Source organism: Meleagris gallopavo, chromosome 3 (assembly GCF_905368555.1).
Source record: "Meleagris gallopavo chromosome 3, MGAL_WU_HG_1.1, whole genome shotgun sequence".
Taxonomy (NCBI): domain Eukaryota; kingdom Metazoa; phylum Chordata; class Aves; order Galliformes; family Phasianidae; genus Meleagris; species Meleagris gallopavo.
In genome coordinates, this window is record NC_139406.1 from 19,825,000 (window position 1) to 19,840,189 (window position 15,190).

The window sequence follows — 15,190 nt, forward strand, 5'->3', positions numbered from 1 at the left end:
AGACAAGCCATGTTTGGGATAGCTAGGTACAGCTGTCTAACCTCAAAATGAAGAGGGTCTCAATCAGCTTATCCATTCAGCATATTATGACGAGGGAACTGTGTATGGAGCTGAATATTGAGTTCAGTGCATGGGAATAGTGGGAAACAATGGTGGCAACCTTGAAATATCACAAAATTTGTACCTGGTCGATACAATGAATGCTCACACATGAGCAGAAAGAACATCATATGCAAGTTTGTGAGGACCTATTAATCAATACAAGGCTGAAGATAACAGTTTCCAGGACTGCATCGTTAATTGTGATGATACATGGTGTCATTGTTATAACCCAGAGTCAAATTGAGAGTCCATGGAGAGGTGATGTAAATCCCCCATCAAAGACAAAGTTCAAGACACAGCCCTCAGAGAGCTGAGTGGTAGGCAGTGTCTTTTGGGTTACAAAAGGAATTTCGATCCTTTTGAATTTCCTGGAATCAGAACAAACTACCAGTTATGACTGCTACATTGTGATGCTGACTAAGCTGGAACTTCCAGAGTCAGGCTAGAGAAAAAGACAACCTTTCACTTACAACATATGGCACCCTACAAGTGTGAAAACTCTGGATATACTCCCTATTTGGACAATTTGCTGGAAAAAAAAATATTTAGGACTAAAGTTTAGAGTTCTTATCTGCCTAATTAAGTAGTTTAACAAATTTGACAAATCTTCTGAGGAGTTTTTCCACTCACTGTGTTTTAAATAGGGAATTATAGCTTTCTGTGGCACTCCTGGTAAAAGCTGTCCTTTTTGCACAACATTTGTACCTTCATTAGTTCTCATGATGAAAACGAGTATCTTATGTTGATTAAGGAAATGGCCTGGCAGAAAAGATATTCTAGTTCACTTCTGGCAACTAGTTATTTATTCTATACTAAATGAGAACTACTTACACAGGACAGGTAGACAGATTCATGCAGACTAGCCTGAAGGCAGTGATTAGGTGATCGATTGAGTCAGACCTTGCTATGAATCACAAAGGGAGAGAAGGTTGAATCCTACTGAATCCTACTCAACCTGCTGTTATTAATTAATTTATTTTTTTACCACAATGCCAAAAATGCATTAAAGAGAATAGTATCATCTTGATTTTGCATACCAAGCTTAAATATTCTAGTGTATTGTCAGAAAATACTGAACAAGTCTGATTCCCATTTATCTGTGAATTTTGAGTAAACTAAAACTGCATTTCTGAGTTGATTGTATCTTGTACTCAGCTGTTTCAAGGAGTGATGGAAGATAGAAATTGAAAGGGTCCAGAAACAGTCTGCAATTGTAAGCTGATTGTGAAACCAGCAGCTATGCAGAGATCGTTATAATTTTGGACTGTAATATCAATGAATCACTTGACTAGAGCCCCAACATCAGCAAATCAGTAGTCACATCAGTATTTGATTGCATGAATAAAGACTAGCAGACCAGTATTTGCACTGTGCTCCTACAGGAATCAGAGGAGGACTTAGGGTAATTCCTTTTTGATCCAGGTTCCTTCCACATCTCACGACTCTGTACAATTGGATATCCATCTTCCCCTTCTGTGCCCTTCTCTTTCCTCCTCATCCTGTCTACCTTTATATTCAATATTCACTCTTTGTCTGCTTTATCCTAGAAGAGACATAAATTTCCTCCTCATCCTGTCTATCTTTATATTCAGTATTCACTCTTGTCTGTTTTATCATAGAAGAGACATAAATTAACCCTTGATCACATTTTTATCTAGTAATTACCGCATGGTAATCTCCTTCTCCTTCCCAAGTATTTGTTAGTTTTCTTTAGTTTTGTTTAGTGTTATTTTTAACTCCCTAATAATGTAGCTAATGTAATTTATCCTTTGTTAAAAGATGAATTCCTGTATTCTCAGAGCTACCACTTCCAGATTTGAGTTTCTCCACATTTTCCTGTACTGACATCATCAGTTTCACTGTCCCAGATAAGCTACTTGTATTTTCATTGCACTTGGTCTTTCCACTTCGCCATTAGCACAGTGACTCTTTCCTTCTGTTACTGTTTGACCCACCTATGTTTGCTGTGTGCTTGCCAACTAGTCATGTAGGATGTTTTTTTCCCACTCAACCACAGTAATCAGTACTCTTACAGACTTTTTTACTTAGTCTAAGAGAATAAGGTACACAATCTCATTTTATTTCACTCTGAAGATTTGAAGAAGGATGGAGAGTGTTAGGGAACATCTAAAACATACACACATAGCGTAAGGACAGTACCTGGAGCTTTGTTCAACATCATGTAAAGATTTCTCAGACTTATTTGGGAGTTTTGGGGTCATTAGCACAGTTAAGGTATTTATCTCAGCAGTCCCTTTTCATGAAGCTGACCTATTTTGATGTGGATCAGAGAATTTAATAACATGGAAGTAGGCCATCCTATGCTGGCTGGTTTCTAGGCTGCTGAATATAGATGGATACATGAAATTTCTTTGTGCAGCTGTAGCTTTTTTTGAACCTGTGCTTAGCAATCCAGGAGATGCAGCTCCCCTTTTGACATAGCACCTGATGCTTTATAGGCATTTGTCACTATTTTTGTGTTTGCAGCATGAAGAGCGAATTAACAAAAACTTCAACATCTATACCAATTCCAATCTATATTTTTTTCAGCTTTCTTTTATTTCTTTTTCTTACTCCTTTACACATTAGAATACTTCAAGTACTCTAACTAAGAGCAGATTTGCCCCAGAAAGTGGATACGCTCTTTGTAAAAACTCCCTAACAAGCTTTTTTGTTTTGGTAGCAGTCACTGTTGCATATTCTTGATCATAAAGCATCTTCATGAGTGAATTATTTGAGTGAGGCAGAAGGATGACAAACAAAGAAACCCTGCAGCATAATATTAAGAAAAAACAACTGAAAATTAAATATTCTGTTACCATAGACTCTGAAAACATTAAATGTTTAGTAAATTTCATATCTGCTACACTTACGCTGTTCCTGTTTTTGTTTTCTTTTAACATTATGAAAAATGCATAACTTGCAAAGGCTATTCTTAGAGGACTACTTGGAGTACTGTCCGAAAGAAACAAAACTTCTTTAAAGCTGTAAATGAGAACTATTGAACCCCTAGCTACAAAACAGAGCACTCAAACAAATATATCTATTTCTTGATACTATTCCATAGCCATTTAAAATATAAATATGATTTATCAACATGTAAAATGTAATGTTCTAATGGCATAGCAAGCAACAGTCCTGGAAATAGAAAGAATACAACAATGGATAGCAGTTAAATATTATATATCATTCATACAATTTTCCTGGTAATCTGCATTTATCCAATTTATTTTCTTCCTCTCATCAGGTTTAAGTGGCAATTGATCATTAACTGCAAGATTTATGGGTCAATTATTTTTAAACATCATTATCATCATAATAAGTTATTGTCATTAATAATTGTATTTTACATCTGCTGCCTGCTGTGTAGAAAGTGTAAACAAATACGGTTAATAGAAATTCAACCAACTTTGTCAAGAATCATGATGTTCATTTCACCCCAGTATGTTTTCTTTCAGGAGTAGTGAAGGAATTACACATTCAAAACACAGAGAGCATTTAGATAGAAGGAATGAGATTACCCATGGTATCATTAAGACTGCTCAAAAGCAGTGTACACCTGTGCCTGTACTCTGACACTGAAGAGTAACCAGGACTATAGATACAACAGCATGGGATCGCTTTGCAGTGCCTGAAGAATTGTTTGCAAAGTGACACACAGACAACAGTGTCCCTTGCTCCATCACTATCATTTTTAGCAGCATCTGTCCTTTTCCAGGAGGCCTTTTGCCCAAGTAAGATATTAAACTGCCTTTCTGTTTCTGACTATAATGAGCTTTTTTTTCCTGAGACAAAAGTGCAACGTAAAGTGAAACAGAGCATATGTAATTATCTAATTATAATAGATTAGGCTAATGATTTTCAGAAGTACCTAATAAACAGAATTGTAGTCAGATTTTCAGGAGTGTATACTCCTCCTAAAAGCATGAAATGAGATACCTAAAAAGTACTAACAATAGTTCAGAGATTTCTACAGACAGCAACAGAAGCTGTAGATACCAGGCTGCTTTGAAACTCTCTTTTCCATATCAAAATGCAAGCTGATGGCTGTTTGAGACCATAATATGTTAGCTGAGCTTTTGCTTAAATAAATCTATAAAAATAAAAATAATAGACATACTCTGTAGAAACTCTTTCAAGTTTTCTTCTACAAGCATGATCATTACTTTTTCTCAGTAGCTTCCACAGTCAATTTGTTGATGTTATAAACTTGATTGCCAACACCCTCAAGAGTGATATGTATTAGAAAGCATCCACATCTGATCATTCACAGATTTCCTTTCAAACTGAATAGTATTTATACAGGGGTCAAATCTTCAATAGTTAAGCTGGAAGATGTAAGCAGCTATTTCACTAAGTTGATCATATTGGCTGCAAGAAATACATGGACATATGAGAGTGAATCCAGAGGAGGACTATGAAGATAATCAGAGAGCTGGAGCAACTCTCCTTTGAAGATAAGCTGAGTTGGCATTTTTCAGCCTAGTGTATAGAAAGTTGGGGGTAATCCAGTAGCTACATGGGGCCCCATAGAAAATATAAGGAGGGACTCTTTCTCAGGGAGTGTAGTGTAAGGACAAGGGATAAAGATTAAACTAAAAGAGAGTCGATTAAGATTAGAAATTAGAAAGAAATTATTTACTCAGTGGGCAATGAGGCACTAAAACAGGTTGCTGAGAGGCTGTGCATGCTCTATCCCTGGAGGTGTTCAGTGCAGGGTTGGATGGGGCTTTGAGTAACCTGGTCTAGGGAAAGGTGACTCTGCTAAAGCAGGGGGATTGCAACTAGAAAATCTTTAAGGTCTCTTCCAACACAAACTATTCCTTGTTTCTGTGATTCTGTGATTCTAAAGTACAAGAAGCTACGAGCGTGATGCTAGTTGTATCATTGCTTTTTGATCTGTATCACCATTAAATAAAAAATATTTCAAGGAAACTACATACAGTAAACCAAAACTGAAAACAAAGAACAGTATCTATTTTGCACTTGTACTTGAAGATTGTGCCAACTTGGTGAAGAAAAATAATATATATTTTAAGGAAAATTATTTACAGAAGATACAGCTGGTGAATATGTGCAAATAAAAACGTTACAATCTTCTGAGCGATACAGATGTGGAACATACTTTGTTTAGGTGAATTTAATCATGCAACTTAGCCATGACTCAGAGTATGGAAAGATAGCTACCTAATTTCCTTAGTTGGTTTAGAGAAAAATGGCTATTCCAGTATGGATGATTTACTGCACTTAGCTTAAGTTTTAAAGTAAGTAGGAAAATTTTATTGTGTTATTACATTTTGTGCCAAAGTAATAAAAAAAAATCAAAAAGCTCCCACAAGATATTAAAGCAGAGATGTTAAGCAGAGCATTACATACTCTGTGTTCCATCCTCAGCAATATACTTTTTATCATGTTAACGTTTTGCGTATATCCTGCAATTTAAATTTTATGGAGAGAATGAGTGTATTGATTATTGCATGGTGACAGTGTGATCACCAGAATATTACCAATAGACTGACCTGATAAATGTCAATTACATGGTGCCTGATATTCTGAAAAAGAAAAGATATTTTCTCCTGAAAACTATCCTTCTTCCCCAGCAAGTACATCTTTTAGCACACAAATGCACTGAGAAAGTCAGACTTTGCACAAATAACCATATAGCTATTGCTTTCTCTTACATGAAGAGAATCTACCCAGAGAAAGACAGAAACTGTGGGTCTGAATATCCTGAGCTGAAAAAATAAGCTGTTATTTCCCATTTCCCAAATGCTTGCTCCAACTAGGAGGATATTGAGACATTTGGAATTAATTTCTGACATGCAGTGGGGAGGTTTGTTTTTAGAAAGCTTTCTGACTAGAGTACTTCAGTGGAAATAAAAAACAATCAGCAAATGTTTAAGTTGAAATTTTTCAGAACGCAGAAGTATACTGAATGTGTTGGATTTTTGTTTTCTTCTAGCAAAGGAGGAGGAACTCAGTAACTTAACCTTTTAGCTCACCTGAAGGGCTGGCAGGGTCTTGTTCAGGAGCTGCCAGTGGTGGGGAAAGTCCATCATGTGCATCACCCATTCCTTGGGTGGGGTCAGACTCCAGGGGACTTTTGTTTCTGCTCCTTTTGTGATGAATAGGATCTTAGCAAGTTTAAAAAGTCTAGGGAAATGTAGTTCATGCTATGTGTACACATAGGGATCCACAGCAGAGAACTGAGTGTTTTCTAAAATAATTATTCTGTATCTAAATGAGTCTGTCCTAATTCAGAGCACTGGTGCTGGAGATGGAAGAAGACTTGCTATAAATGAAGCTCTACCTGCCTATGCCAGGTGATGTGAGCTGCATCACAGCACATGGTGACAAAATCCATCTTTTTTTCTTTTCCCTGCTCAAGGTCCCAGGCCCCACAGGGCTTAGGGCTGCAACAAGGAAGGGAACTAGTACATCTCTGTGCTGTCACAGCTTCCTCCTGTTAGGAGCAGGCATGCCAAATCCTGTGATCAGTTGATTAGCAGTAGCTGATGTGATAGGTTAAATATACTGAGTGTCTGTATTCATAGTATTCTGTGTTTTCCTTACTCCACTGTTATAACACTGACAAGTAAAGATGAGCCACTGGCTTTGAATTATTATATTGAATATATATTGAATTATTAAAAGACAGAAATTGGTGCCCTTATGACCTTCTCAGGATAAAAACTGAAATGTTTTATCAATTTAAGCTAACAATAGCTCTAGTATTCATACTAGTTTTATTTTTAAAGGAAATCTTTTTATTTGGCTTAATTTTGTTCTTTAGGTTTGCAAAATATTATTATCATATACATAGTTGATTTTTTTCTTCCTGAGAAAACAGTAGAGCTTTTGATCAAAGACAAATGATTTTATTTCAGTATTGTTGACTCAGTATTTATTTCAGTTGTGTTTTCGAGGTTAATTCCAATGCAGTATTTTTAAGGAACAGAATTGAATATAGACAAAGAAGAATCACTGGAGAATAATCTCATATGCACACAGTATATGTAGAGTGACAGTTGAGAAAAATGCTTAGATAAGATTTACTGATCAGCTGTTTGCTTGAATGCAAAGTCCTTAGATACTAACCTGGGTTACCTCCTAGTACTTATTGTACTCATGAGATACAATGATGGATTTCATTTCTTATTCTCATTGGAATTGAAAGCCTTTTTATTAAGTGATGGTGTACCAATAACCTGCAGCTGTGGGGAAACAAGAAAACTCCAGAAAAACACCTTTGTAGGTGAGAATCAAGCCCCAGAACAGCTTTTGAGTCTTAAGAACTAAAACTAATCTAGTCATGTCAAAAGAACTGTAAATGTGTACTGAATTTCAGTCAATATGACTGATTACCTGTCACTTATCTCTGATTTCTTCCCACTAAGCTGTCTGTGTTTTAGAAACTCTGCAGCAGTGTGTATTAGCTATTAGCTCACCTCCACTTGAGCTTCTTGAATGCTTTTGAGGCTCTGTAAGCATCTACAGTGTCATCACTCATTTCATTTTATCATCCTTATTGGTGCTGCTCAAACTGAAACTCCAAGCAAGTTTCAGTGTGGATAACACCAGATACTAGGCAGGGTTGATATAGGAAGGTCTACATGCTTAAGCTGTGTAATCACTGGGCTTCATTTCTCTAGCTTTGGATTCTTCACTATGTGAAGAAATTTAGTTGTGACATATTTCATAAGTTAAGCACATCAACAGATACATGATTTTTAAATTTAAAACTATTATTTAATGACTTGCTTTCCTTAAGATTCCATTTTTGACAGACTGCAAAATCTTGACCATGCAATATGCATTGCCACTGGTTTAGTGTGTAAAAATGTTCAGACAGGCACACATCACTGAAATTTTTAAAGTTCAACTTTTCAGTGCAATCAGAGGGAAGTAAGGTCTTGCTCCTTTGATACATCCCTTGTCACTCATAAAATGAGTCATAGAATCACAGACTGACTTGGGTTGGAAGAGACCTTATAGATCACTTTCAACTCCCTTGCCATGGTCAGGGTTGCCACCCTCCAGCTCAAGCTGCCCAGGACCCCATCCAACCTGGTCTCGAGCGACTACAGGAATGGAGCATTCACAACTTCTCTGGGCAGCCTGTTCCAGGGCCTCCCTGCCCTCTGAGAAAAGAATTTCCTCCTAATACCTAACCTAAATCTCCCCTCTTTTAGTTTAAAACCATTCTCTCTCATCTCCCTCCTTCAAACTCCTTCAAGTTTTGGAAGGCTTCAGTGAGTTTCCTGACTCTTCCTCTTCTCCTAGCTAAACAAGTCCAATTCCCTTAGCCTTTCTTCATAGGAAAGGTGCTCCAGTCCACTGATCAACTTCATGACCATTCTCTGCACCTGTTCCAATAGCTCTGTGTCTTTCTTATATTGGAGGCCCCCAGGCCTGGATGCAGTACTCCAGATGGGACATCAAACAGCAGAGGAGACAATCACCCTGGTGACAATTTGATGCAGCCCAGGGTACAGCTGGCATCCAGACTGCAATCATACACTGCTGACTTATGTCCAGTTTTTTATTCACCAGGATCCCCAAGTCCTTTTCCTCAGGGCTCATCTTTTAAGAAATCCAGCAACAAAATGAAAAAAAAAAAAAAAAAAAAAAAAAGCATTAAAAGGAGATTTATGCAACTAGAATAGAAGATCCATGAGCGAATCTGCAAAATTTGATAGAAATGTTTGAGCAGCACGATCAATGCTGTGTAAGTTGGTCTGAGATCCTTGTCCCATAATTTCTAGAAACTGTAGAGAACAAATTTTTCAGGACATTCATAGAATCATAGAAACATAATCACATTCAGAAGCATAAAGGTTGTTTCAATGTATATCTACAGCAAATGGAAGTAGTAGTCAATATAGAGGAAAAAGACAATAAAAATTGCATAATCCTTAAATATCATAGCAAGTTCACAGCACAAAGTACTGCCTTCTAGGAATAGAATATTAAGGATCTGCAAAACAATCTTTCTGGTACGTTTTATGTCCAGCATGTGTAAACACTCCAAATGTCTTCTTTTCTTTACAAAGACTGTTTTCTAAAGATAAAAAAGGTTTTCATGCTATGCATTATATCCTGTTGAAATTCCTCCTTGAGCTGGCAACAATATACATTGTTTGTTCTCATTTGTTTTATTCCAGAAGTGTGTTGTTGAAGAAGCACAATTAGTAGTTCCCATACACTATGAAAGTGCTATTGCTAGAGAAGGCTGGCAGTGTAATTACATACTGCATCTTCAGAGATCTGACTCTGGCAGAGTTGAGGATTACTTCAGAGTTTCAAATTAATCTGAATGACTCCATCTTTATTGGTGTTGAATTTCTGGAAGTGATGAAATGCCAAGTAATTGAAAATAACTGATACAGGCTTAAACAATCTGAAATGAGTAATGTAGTGTTTCTTTGACTTCATCTAAGTCCCATACGCTTTACAGCCAGGTACAATATTTTATAGAGAAATGTTTGTTTTAATGAATTTGAGTGCTCTTCGGTTCACTAGGAATATATCAACAAGACAAAGAAGGAAAAATCTAATGCTCTTACATTTTATGTTCACCAAAAATTTGTCAGTAAAGAGCATACACTGCAGCAATGACTTCCGTGATGAGCATAAGTATCTGTAAAAGACATGGACATCATTTCTGGAATTACACAGTGAAAGTGTAATAAGGGGATTCAGGTGTAGGTGAAGCCCCCTTGGGTACATTTTCTTCCACCTCTTTGAAGAAATCTCCACAGCAAACACACAGTAATAAGTGTATTTGCAAATGACATTATGTCGCAGTAGGATTTGTGACTGTCTCCTGCATACCACATTAAAATTTTGTTAGAGTCATTAAAATACAACTAAGGAACAGCTACTCAGTCTTGATAACATTGTACATCAAGGTTTTCAGCAGTTAAAACAAGAAGACAGTGTAAATGTCCCTGCATTGCATTACCTTAGAATAAAGTGGTGAAATGATAATTACTCAATCTTTAGTTCAGTCAATGAATGCTACAAAGCCACACATGATAATGTCCAAATGCAGAGCTAACAGAGGCAGACTTTGCTTGCAGGGATTTTCTCAAACAAATAAAGTATCTGCCTTCAGATACACTTTGTAAACTGAGTTATAGGGGAAGGAAGCAGACAAAAATCATTTTTTCCGGGCCATCCAAGAGTTAATTAAATAGGTACTCCAGTTCAAACTATTAGCTCACAGAAAAGCAGGTTTGCTCTTAGTCCAGCAATGTGAATGTCAGATTTTCCTTCACCTGGAAATACTAAGAAGCAGAAAAGCTGGCACAGCATGCACTGTAAGGAGTAAACGACAAGGAGCAACGTCTGCTGTTTAATTCAGCTGCGGGATGTGAAAGTCATCTGTCCTCCTGTCAGCAGATATACAGCTTCTCAGAACCTTGTTGTGGGACATGTGACTGAACAACTGCCAGGAGGAAATCTCTGAGATGTCCCCTCAGTGTGACCCCACTATTCACAGAAGCTTGTCCTCCTGTACTCCTGAGAAAGAGATGTAGATGCCCTCCTGCCTTCTCACATACAGGGAACAGACACAGCCTTTGTCAGTGCTCTGCTAAGCTGATGGGGCTGCTCTGATGGAGCTCCAGGAGTATAGCAGTGACCATGAAACATGCAGCCGACAGGGCGAGGAAGGTAGGCCTCTGCCCTGCACAGTACTATGCATCTGCATGATGTCATACACTGAGGGCAGCTCCTGATGGAACTGAAGTCAGGACTGGCTCAAAGTGTTTGCAGCCTTTGCTTCTTGCTATTTTTATCACTGTGACCAGCACTTTTGCAAAATTGCTCTTTCTCTGAATGACAACATTTTGTCCTTACATGTTAATGATTCCTAAAAAAGTGTATGCTTTTCAGAATGCTTTTACCTTTTTCTACTTTTAGTGTTAAATAAGCGGAAAATAAAAATGCGCAGAGCTGGAGATTTATGTTTGCCCCTGTAATTTTACTAAGAGCGCCCTCTGGTGGCCAATGGGTGAACAAAACTTTTTATGTCTTCCCCCTCACGAGGAGTTGTACATGTCATTATAATACTGAGTATTACGGTAATGGGTGGAAACACTTTTTCCATTGAATTTTTCCTTCCAAGTATTTTGATATGCATAGATACGTGTTCTCAAATAAAATAAGAATTCAGATACTAAAAATTGTATTGAACATAGAAGGAAGTAAATGCAATGGAATAAAATAAATGGAAGTAAACATGTGCCGTCTGCAAGTAGAATTAAGTTCACTTGAGTCGATCATATGTGTAAATTACAGAAAGAGAGACAGACAGAAAGACAGAGAGATGCTAAGACCTCTGCAGTCACGCTGTTCCAGAATGAGCAAGTAGGGGAAATTAGCATATTTGGTGGGTAACACATTTATCTATATAATCCTTTGTATCCTCTAAACTTTTGGGCTTTTGATCTCATTATTTCAATTGGATTTTTTATATCTGTTTATTTTGCACACGCTCCATGTTTTTGCTATGTTGTTTATCTTGAGAATTACTTTTTTACTACTTTCTTGCAGGTATCTTTCATTTGAAAGTGCCCGAGTCCTCTCATGTTGGTTCTGCTATTGGAAGAATCAGAGCTGTGGATCCTGACTTTGGGAAAAATGCAGAAATTGAGTATAACATAGTTCCAGGAGATGGAGGTAACTTGTTTGACATCACAACAGATGAGAACACCCAGGAAGGAGTCATCAAACTTAAAAAGGTATGTGGCAAAGATAGGTTCTGGTTCCCATGGCTCAAGTGAGAAGCTAGGAAAGACTTATTTTATAGAAGTTTTTGCTTTAAAACTGCAAGGGGAATGCTGTGGTTCAGAACATTAAATGAAGAAGCGATGTTTTACATTTGGGATCATATATTTCATTTTTTATTTGTAAGCATTTTTGTTTGTTTTTTTAACATTTTATGCTTATTATTTTAATAATAAAACTTCTGTTCAATATTTTGGTGATCAGAATTCTTAATTGGATTAGAAGAGTCCCAGATGGTTTCAAACCCATTGGTCCTACGTCCAGTCTCCTTTTACTGTCCCAAATAGATGATTTTCAGATGTTTATCTGAGGGAGTAAACCCCAACTTAGCTGTTGATAATGCTTCTATGTACTAGAAGAAAAAAAATATAAAAGGAAAGGTTATTGAATATATTGATTTCAAAGACAGAGAGAATAAACATTGTTTGGAATGTGATGATTAAAGTACTCATCAAGAGAGACCCAAAATAAGGACAATCGCATTTTAACCAATAGCACTTTATAGGAATTTTAGGATGCATAATTGACCCACAATTTGAGGGGTGGAGGAGAGAGTGATAAATAACGCAATGAATGCTGTATACAGATATGTTAGAGTTATTCATTGTATTTTGCTGATTTGTTTAGTCTTTCCAGTAACAATCTACAGCATATCTGAAACCTTAGAGTGCGTTTGTAAGCAGGAGGATCTTGTAATCAATAAGTTGGTTGATGTTGCCAGATGGAAATGTATAACTCCATGTTAGAGTGTACTCTGTGGCCAAGCAGGAGGAAAAAATAATGATCCTAGTATCCTCCTAATCTTCATCACAACAAGCCTGGGAACTGTGACGGGCTGTGGAGATCAGGGAGAACTATCTTTGTGCTGCAGGAGCATGAAAACAAGATAAATTATTAAACGTGGATTCTTCAGCAATGAGTGCCTTTATATAGATCCTAGATCTTACTCTTCACGTTTTTTTGAGTGTGTGGTTTTGTTTTTTTTTTCTCAAGCAGAAGGTCCCTTTTACTAATCCATAAATGGTTCAGGAGTTTAAGATATTTTGGAATCACCCAAAATCCATCTGAGGTCTGTGCTAGATCCTGAGTTAAATAAAAGCAGTCCAGATTTTTAAACTCAGATGTCTTTTAATCTTTTCTACATTTTTAGTAATACAGACATATTTTCATGGATTGCAGTTTCCAGATTTTCAGAGGTGCTGGACATTCACATTTCAATAGACAACTACTAAAATTCATGCTACTGATATTGTACCTGCAGCAGCACTATTTATTTGCCTGCAAAGAAGCAATTTCAAAACACTTATTTGACCTTCTGGGATGACACAAGTACTTACATTAGGTATGTACTTAAGTAATTCTTTAAATCAGAGTCAGTGAATGAATAGGATCAACACTGTGAATTATAAGTAATACTGAGTAAAAACCGTTAATAAAAAGTGTGCTTTAAAAGCAAATTAGCACTTGTTTCTGTACCACAGCATACTCCAACATTGTATGTACTGCAGTAATCCATCACTGAGCCTTTACAAGTACATCTTTGTCATTTATAAATTTTGCTTATATTTTTCCTGAAAATTTTTTTGCATCCAGAAAAATGTCAGCCATTGCACAGATGTTTTTTTTTATTCTATTGTTATGCAAAAAATCCCATGGAGCCATATCTATATCAAAATCAAGAAAGCAGAAGCCTTCCAGAACTAAGTTTACATTGCTGGAAGGAACATTTGCTGACAAAAATTGCAGAAGCCTAATTGTTTTTTTCAGCATATTAAGTGAATTGGTGGCGACAAAAGCCCATTTACTGTGTCTCAGACACTGAATGGGCATGACCAGCTAAAGCTGGGCAAGGTACATGCCTTAAATCATGCATCTGGGTTGCTAATTTATTTGCATGCTGTGATCCAATATAAGCTTGATTACTGCTGCTCTTGCACTATTTACATATTTTAAAATTTGAATACATATTATTGTCTTCTGCTAAAGAAATGATAAAAATGCCATTTAGCACCACTGTGTGGATAGTACTGTAATTGCTTCCCCTCCTTCTTAAAAAAAAAATAATAATAAAATAAAAAAAAAATCATATTTTGAACTGAAGAAGAAGGAATTGTCTGGCTTTAGGATACAAGAATCTGGCATACTAGGGATAGAATGGCCATTGTCTTCCATTGTCCAACCCTGTCCTCTACTATGTTTTTGGGTTTTATGCTTATGTAATACCTGTCATCCTACCTGGTTACTCAAAAAAAGACAGAGAGTGTAAGCTGAAAGAAGTGGGGAGCCAGAAATGACTGATTCCTCTGGACCAATGTGTAGTGGATGTGGACCAGTGCTCCCAGGGATAGGAGAAAAAGCCAGATCTAGACAAGCTCCTGGTTCTTTCTAAACTGAGATCTTTAATGACCACATGCAGCAGGAAAAAGAAAATAAAACAGAAGGATCCAAACTTTGCTGCACAGTTGGCACTAGCTTTAATTAAACCAAGGATAAATTCACAGAAGCCTCAGCATAATCCGGAAACTGGGCAGGGTTCAAGTACTGACCCTGACTCAGACACTACTTTTCTAACCTGTGCAGAATGTCCCAAAAACCCAGAAGAGAGATGTTTTCTGGTCTCCTTCCAGGTTCAGTTCTGCCGTGCTGCTCTGTAGTGGGTGGTATCCTGGTGTGGGACAGTGGAAGACGAGGGCACTTCTTGGCCCATTTCTGCAAGCTGTGTGTCACTGCTAACTGGCCAGGTGACAAAGCTGTACCCCTGAATCACAGCATGTCAGGCAGGGTGTGATAACTGCACAGAGTGCTTGAATGATGAGAAAATAACAAAAACTAGGGGAGGTGATGAACAGATGCAGTACTGCACAGAGGTATCTGGACCTTATACTTCCTCTTAACCTCAGAGGCCTCTTTGACTGTTAACAAATCTTTAACTGGAACAAGCAACAAGGTGTTTGCTGAGTAAGCTGTCTCTCCCATGGGGAAGAAGGTTTGAGTAGTGCTGGGATGTCATGTGAGGGCAGTCTGACTGCACCCCTACAGTGCAGTGCTGAGCACAGAGCGGGCTGATGACGTCCCTCAAACTGAACAGCACTGCTGCTGCTGCTTGCTGTGCTCACCCATCCTTTAATTCTGCATAAACAGACAATACTCCCTACAATTGTGTGCACAGACTCTGCCTGCTTGTCAACTTAAGTCACAGCTTCTTGTGAGTGAGGAGTACAGTGGATAGTTTTGCATTTTTGAAGAGAAAGTACAGGCAGAAAACCATGCAGTCATACAGATGCAATTGTAAAGA

General features: G+C 37.5%; 1 protein-coding gene across 1 annotated transcript in view; it reads left to right on the top strand.

Moving 5' to 3' along the window:
* CDH12 (cadherin 12) overlaps positions 1-15,190 on the top strand; it is a 152,722-nt gene that overhangs the window by 90,989 nt on the left and 46,543 nt on the right. The window contains exon 5 of the mRNA XM_085220392.1: positions 11,662-11,849. Coding sequence (XP_085076518.1) covers positions 11,662-11,849 — 188 coding nt within the window. The remainder of the gene's footprint in view (positions 1-11,661; positions 11,850-15,190) is intronic.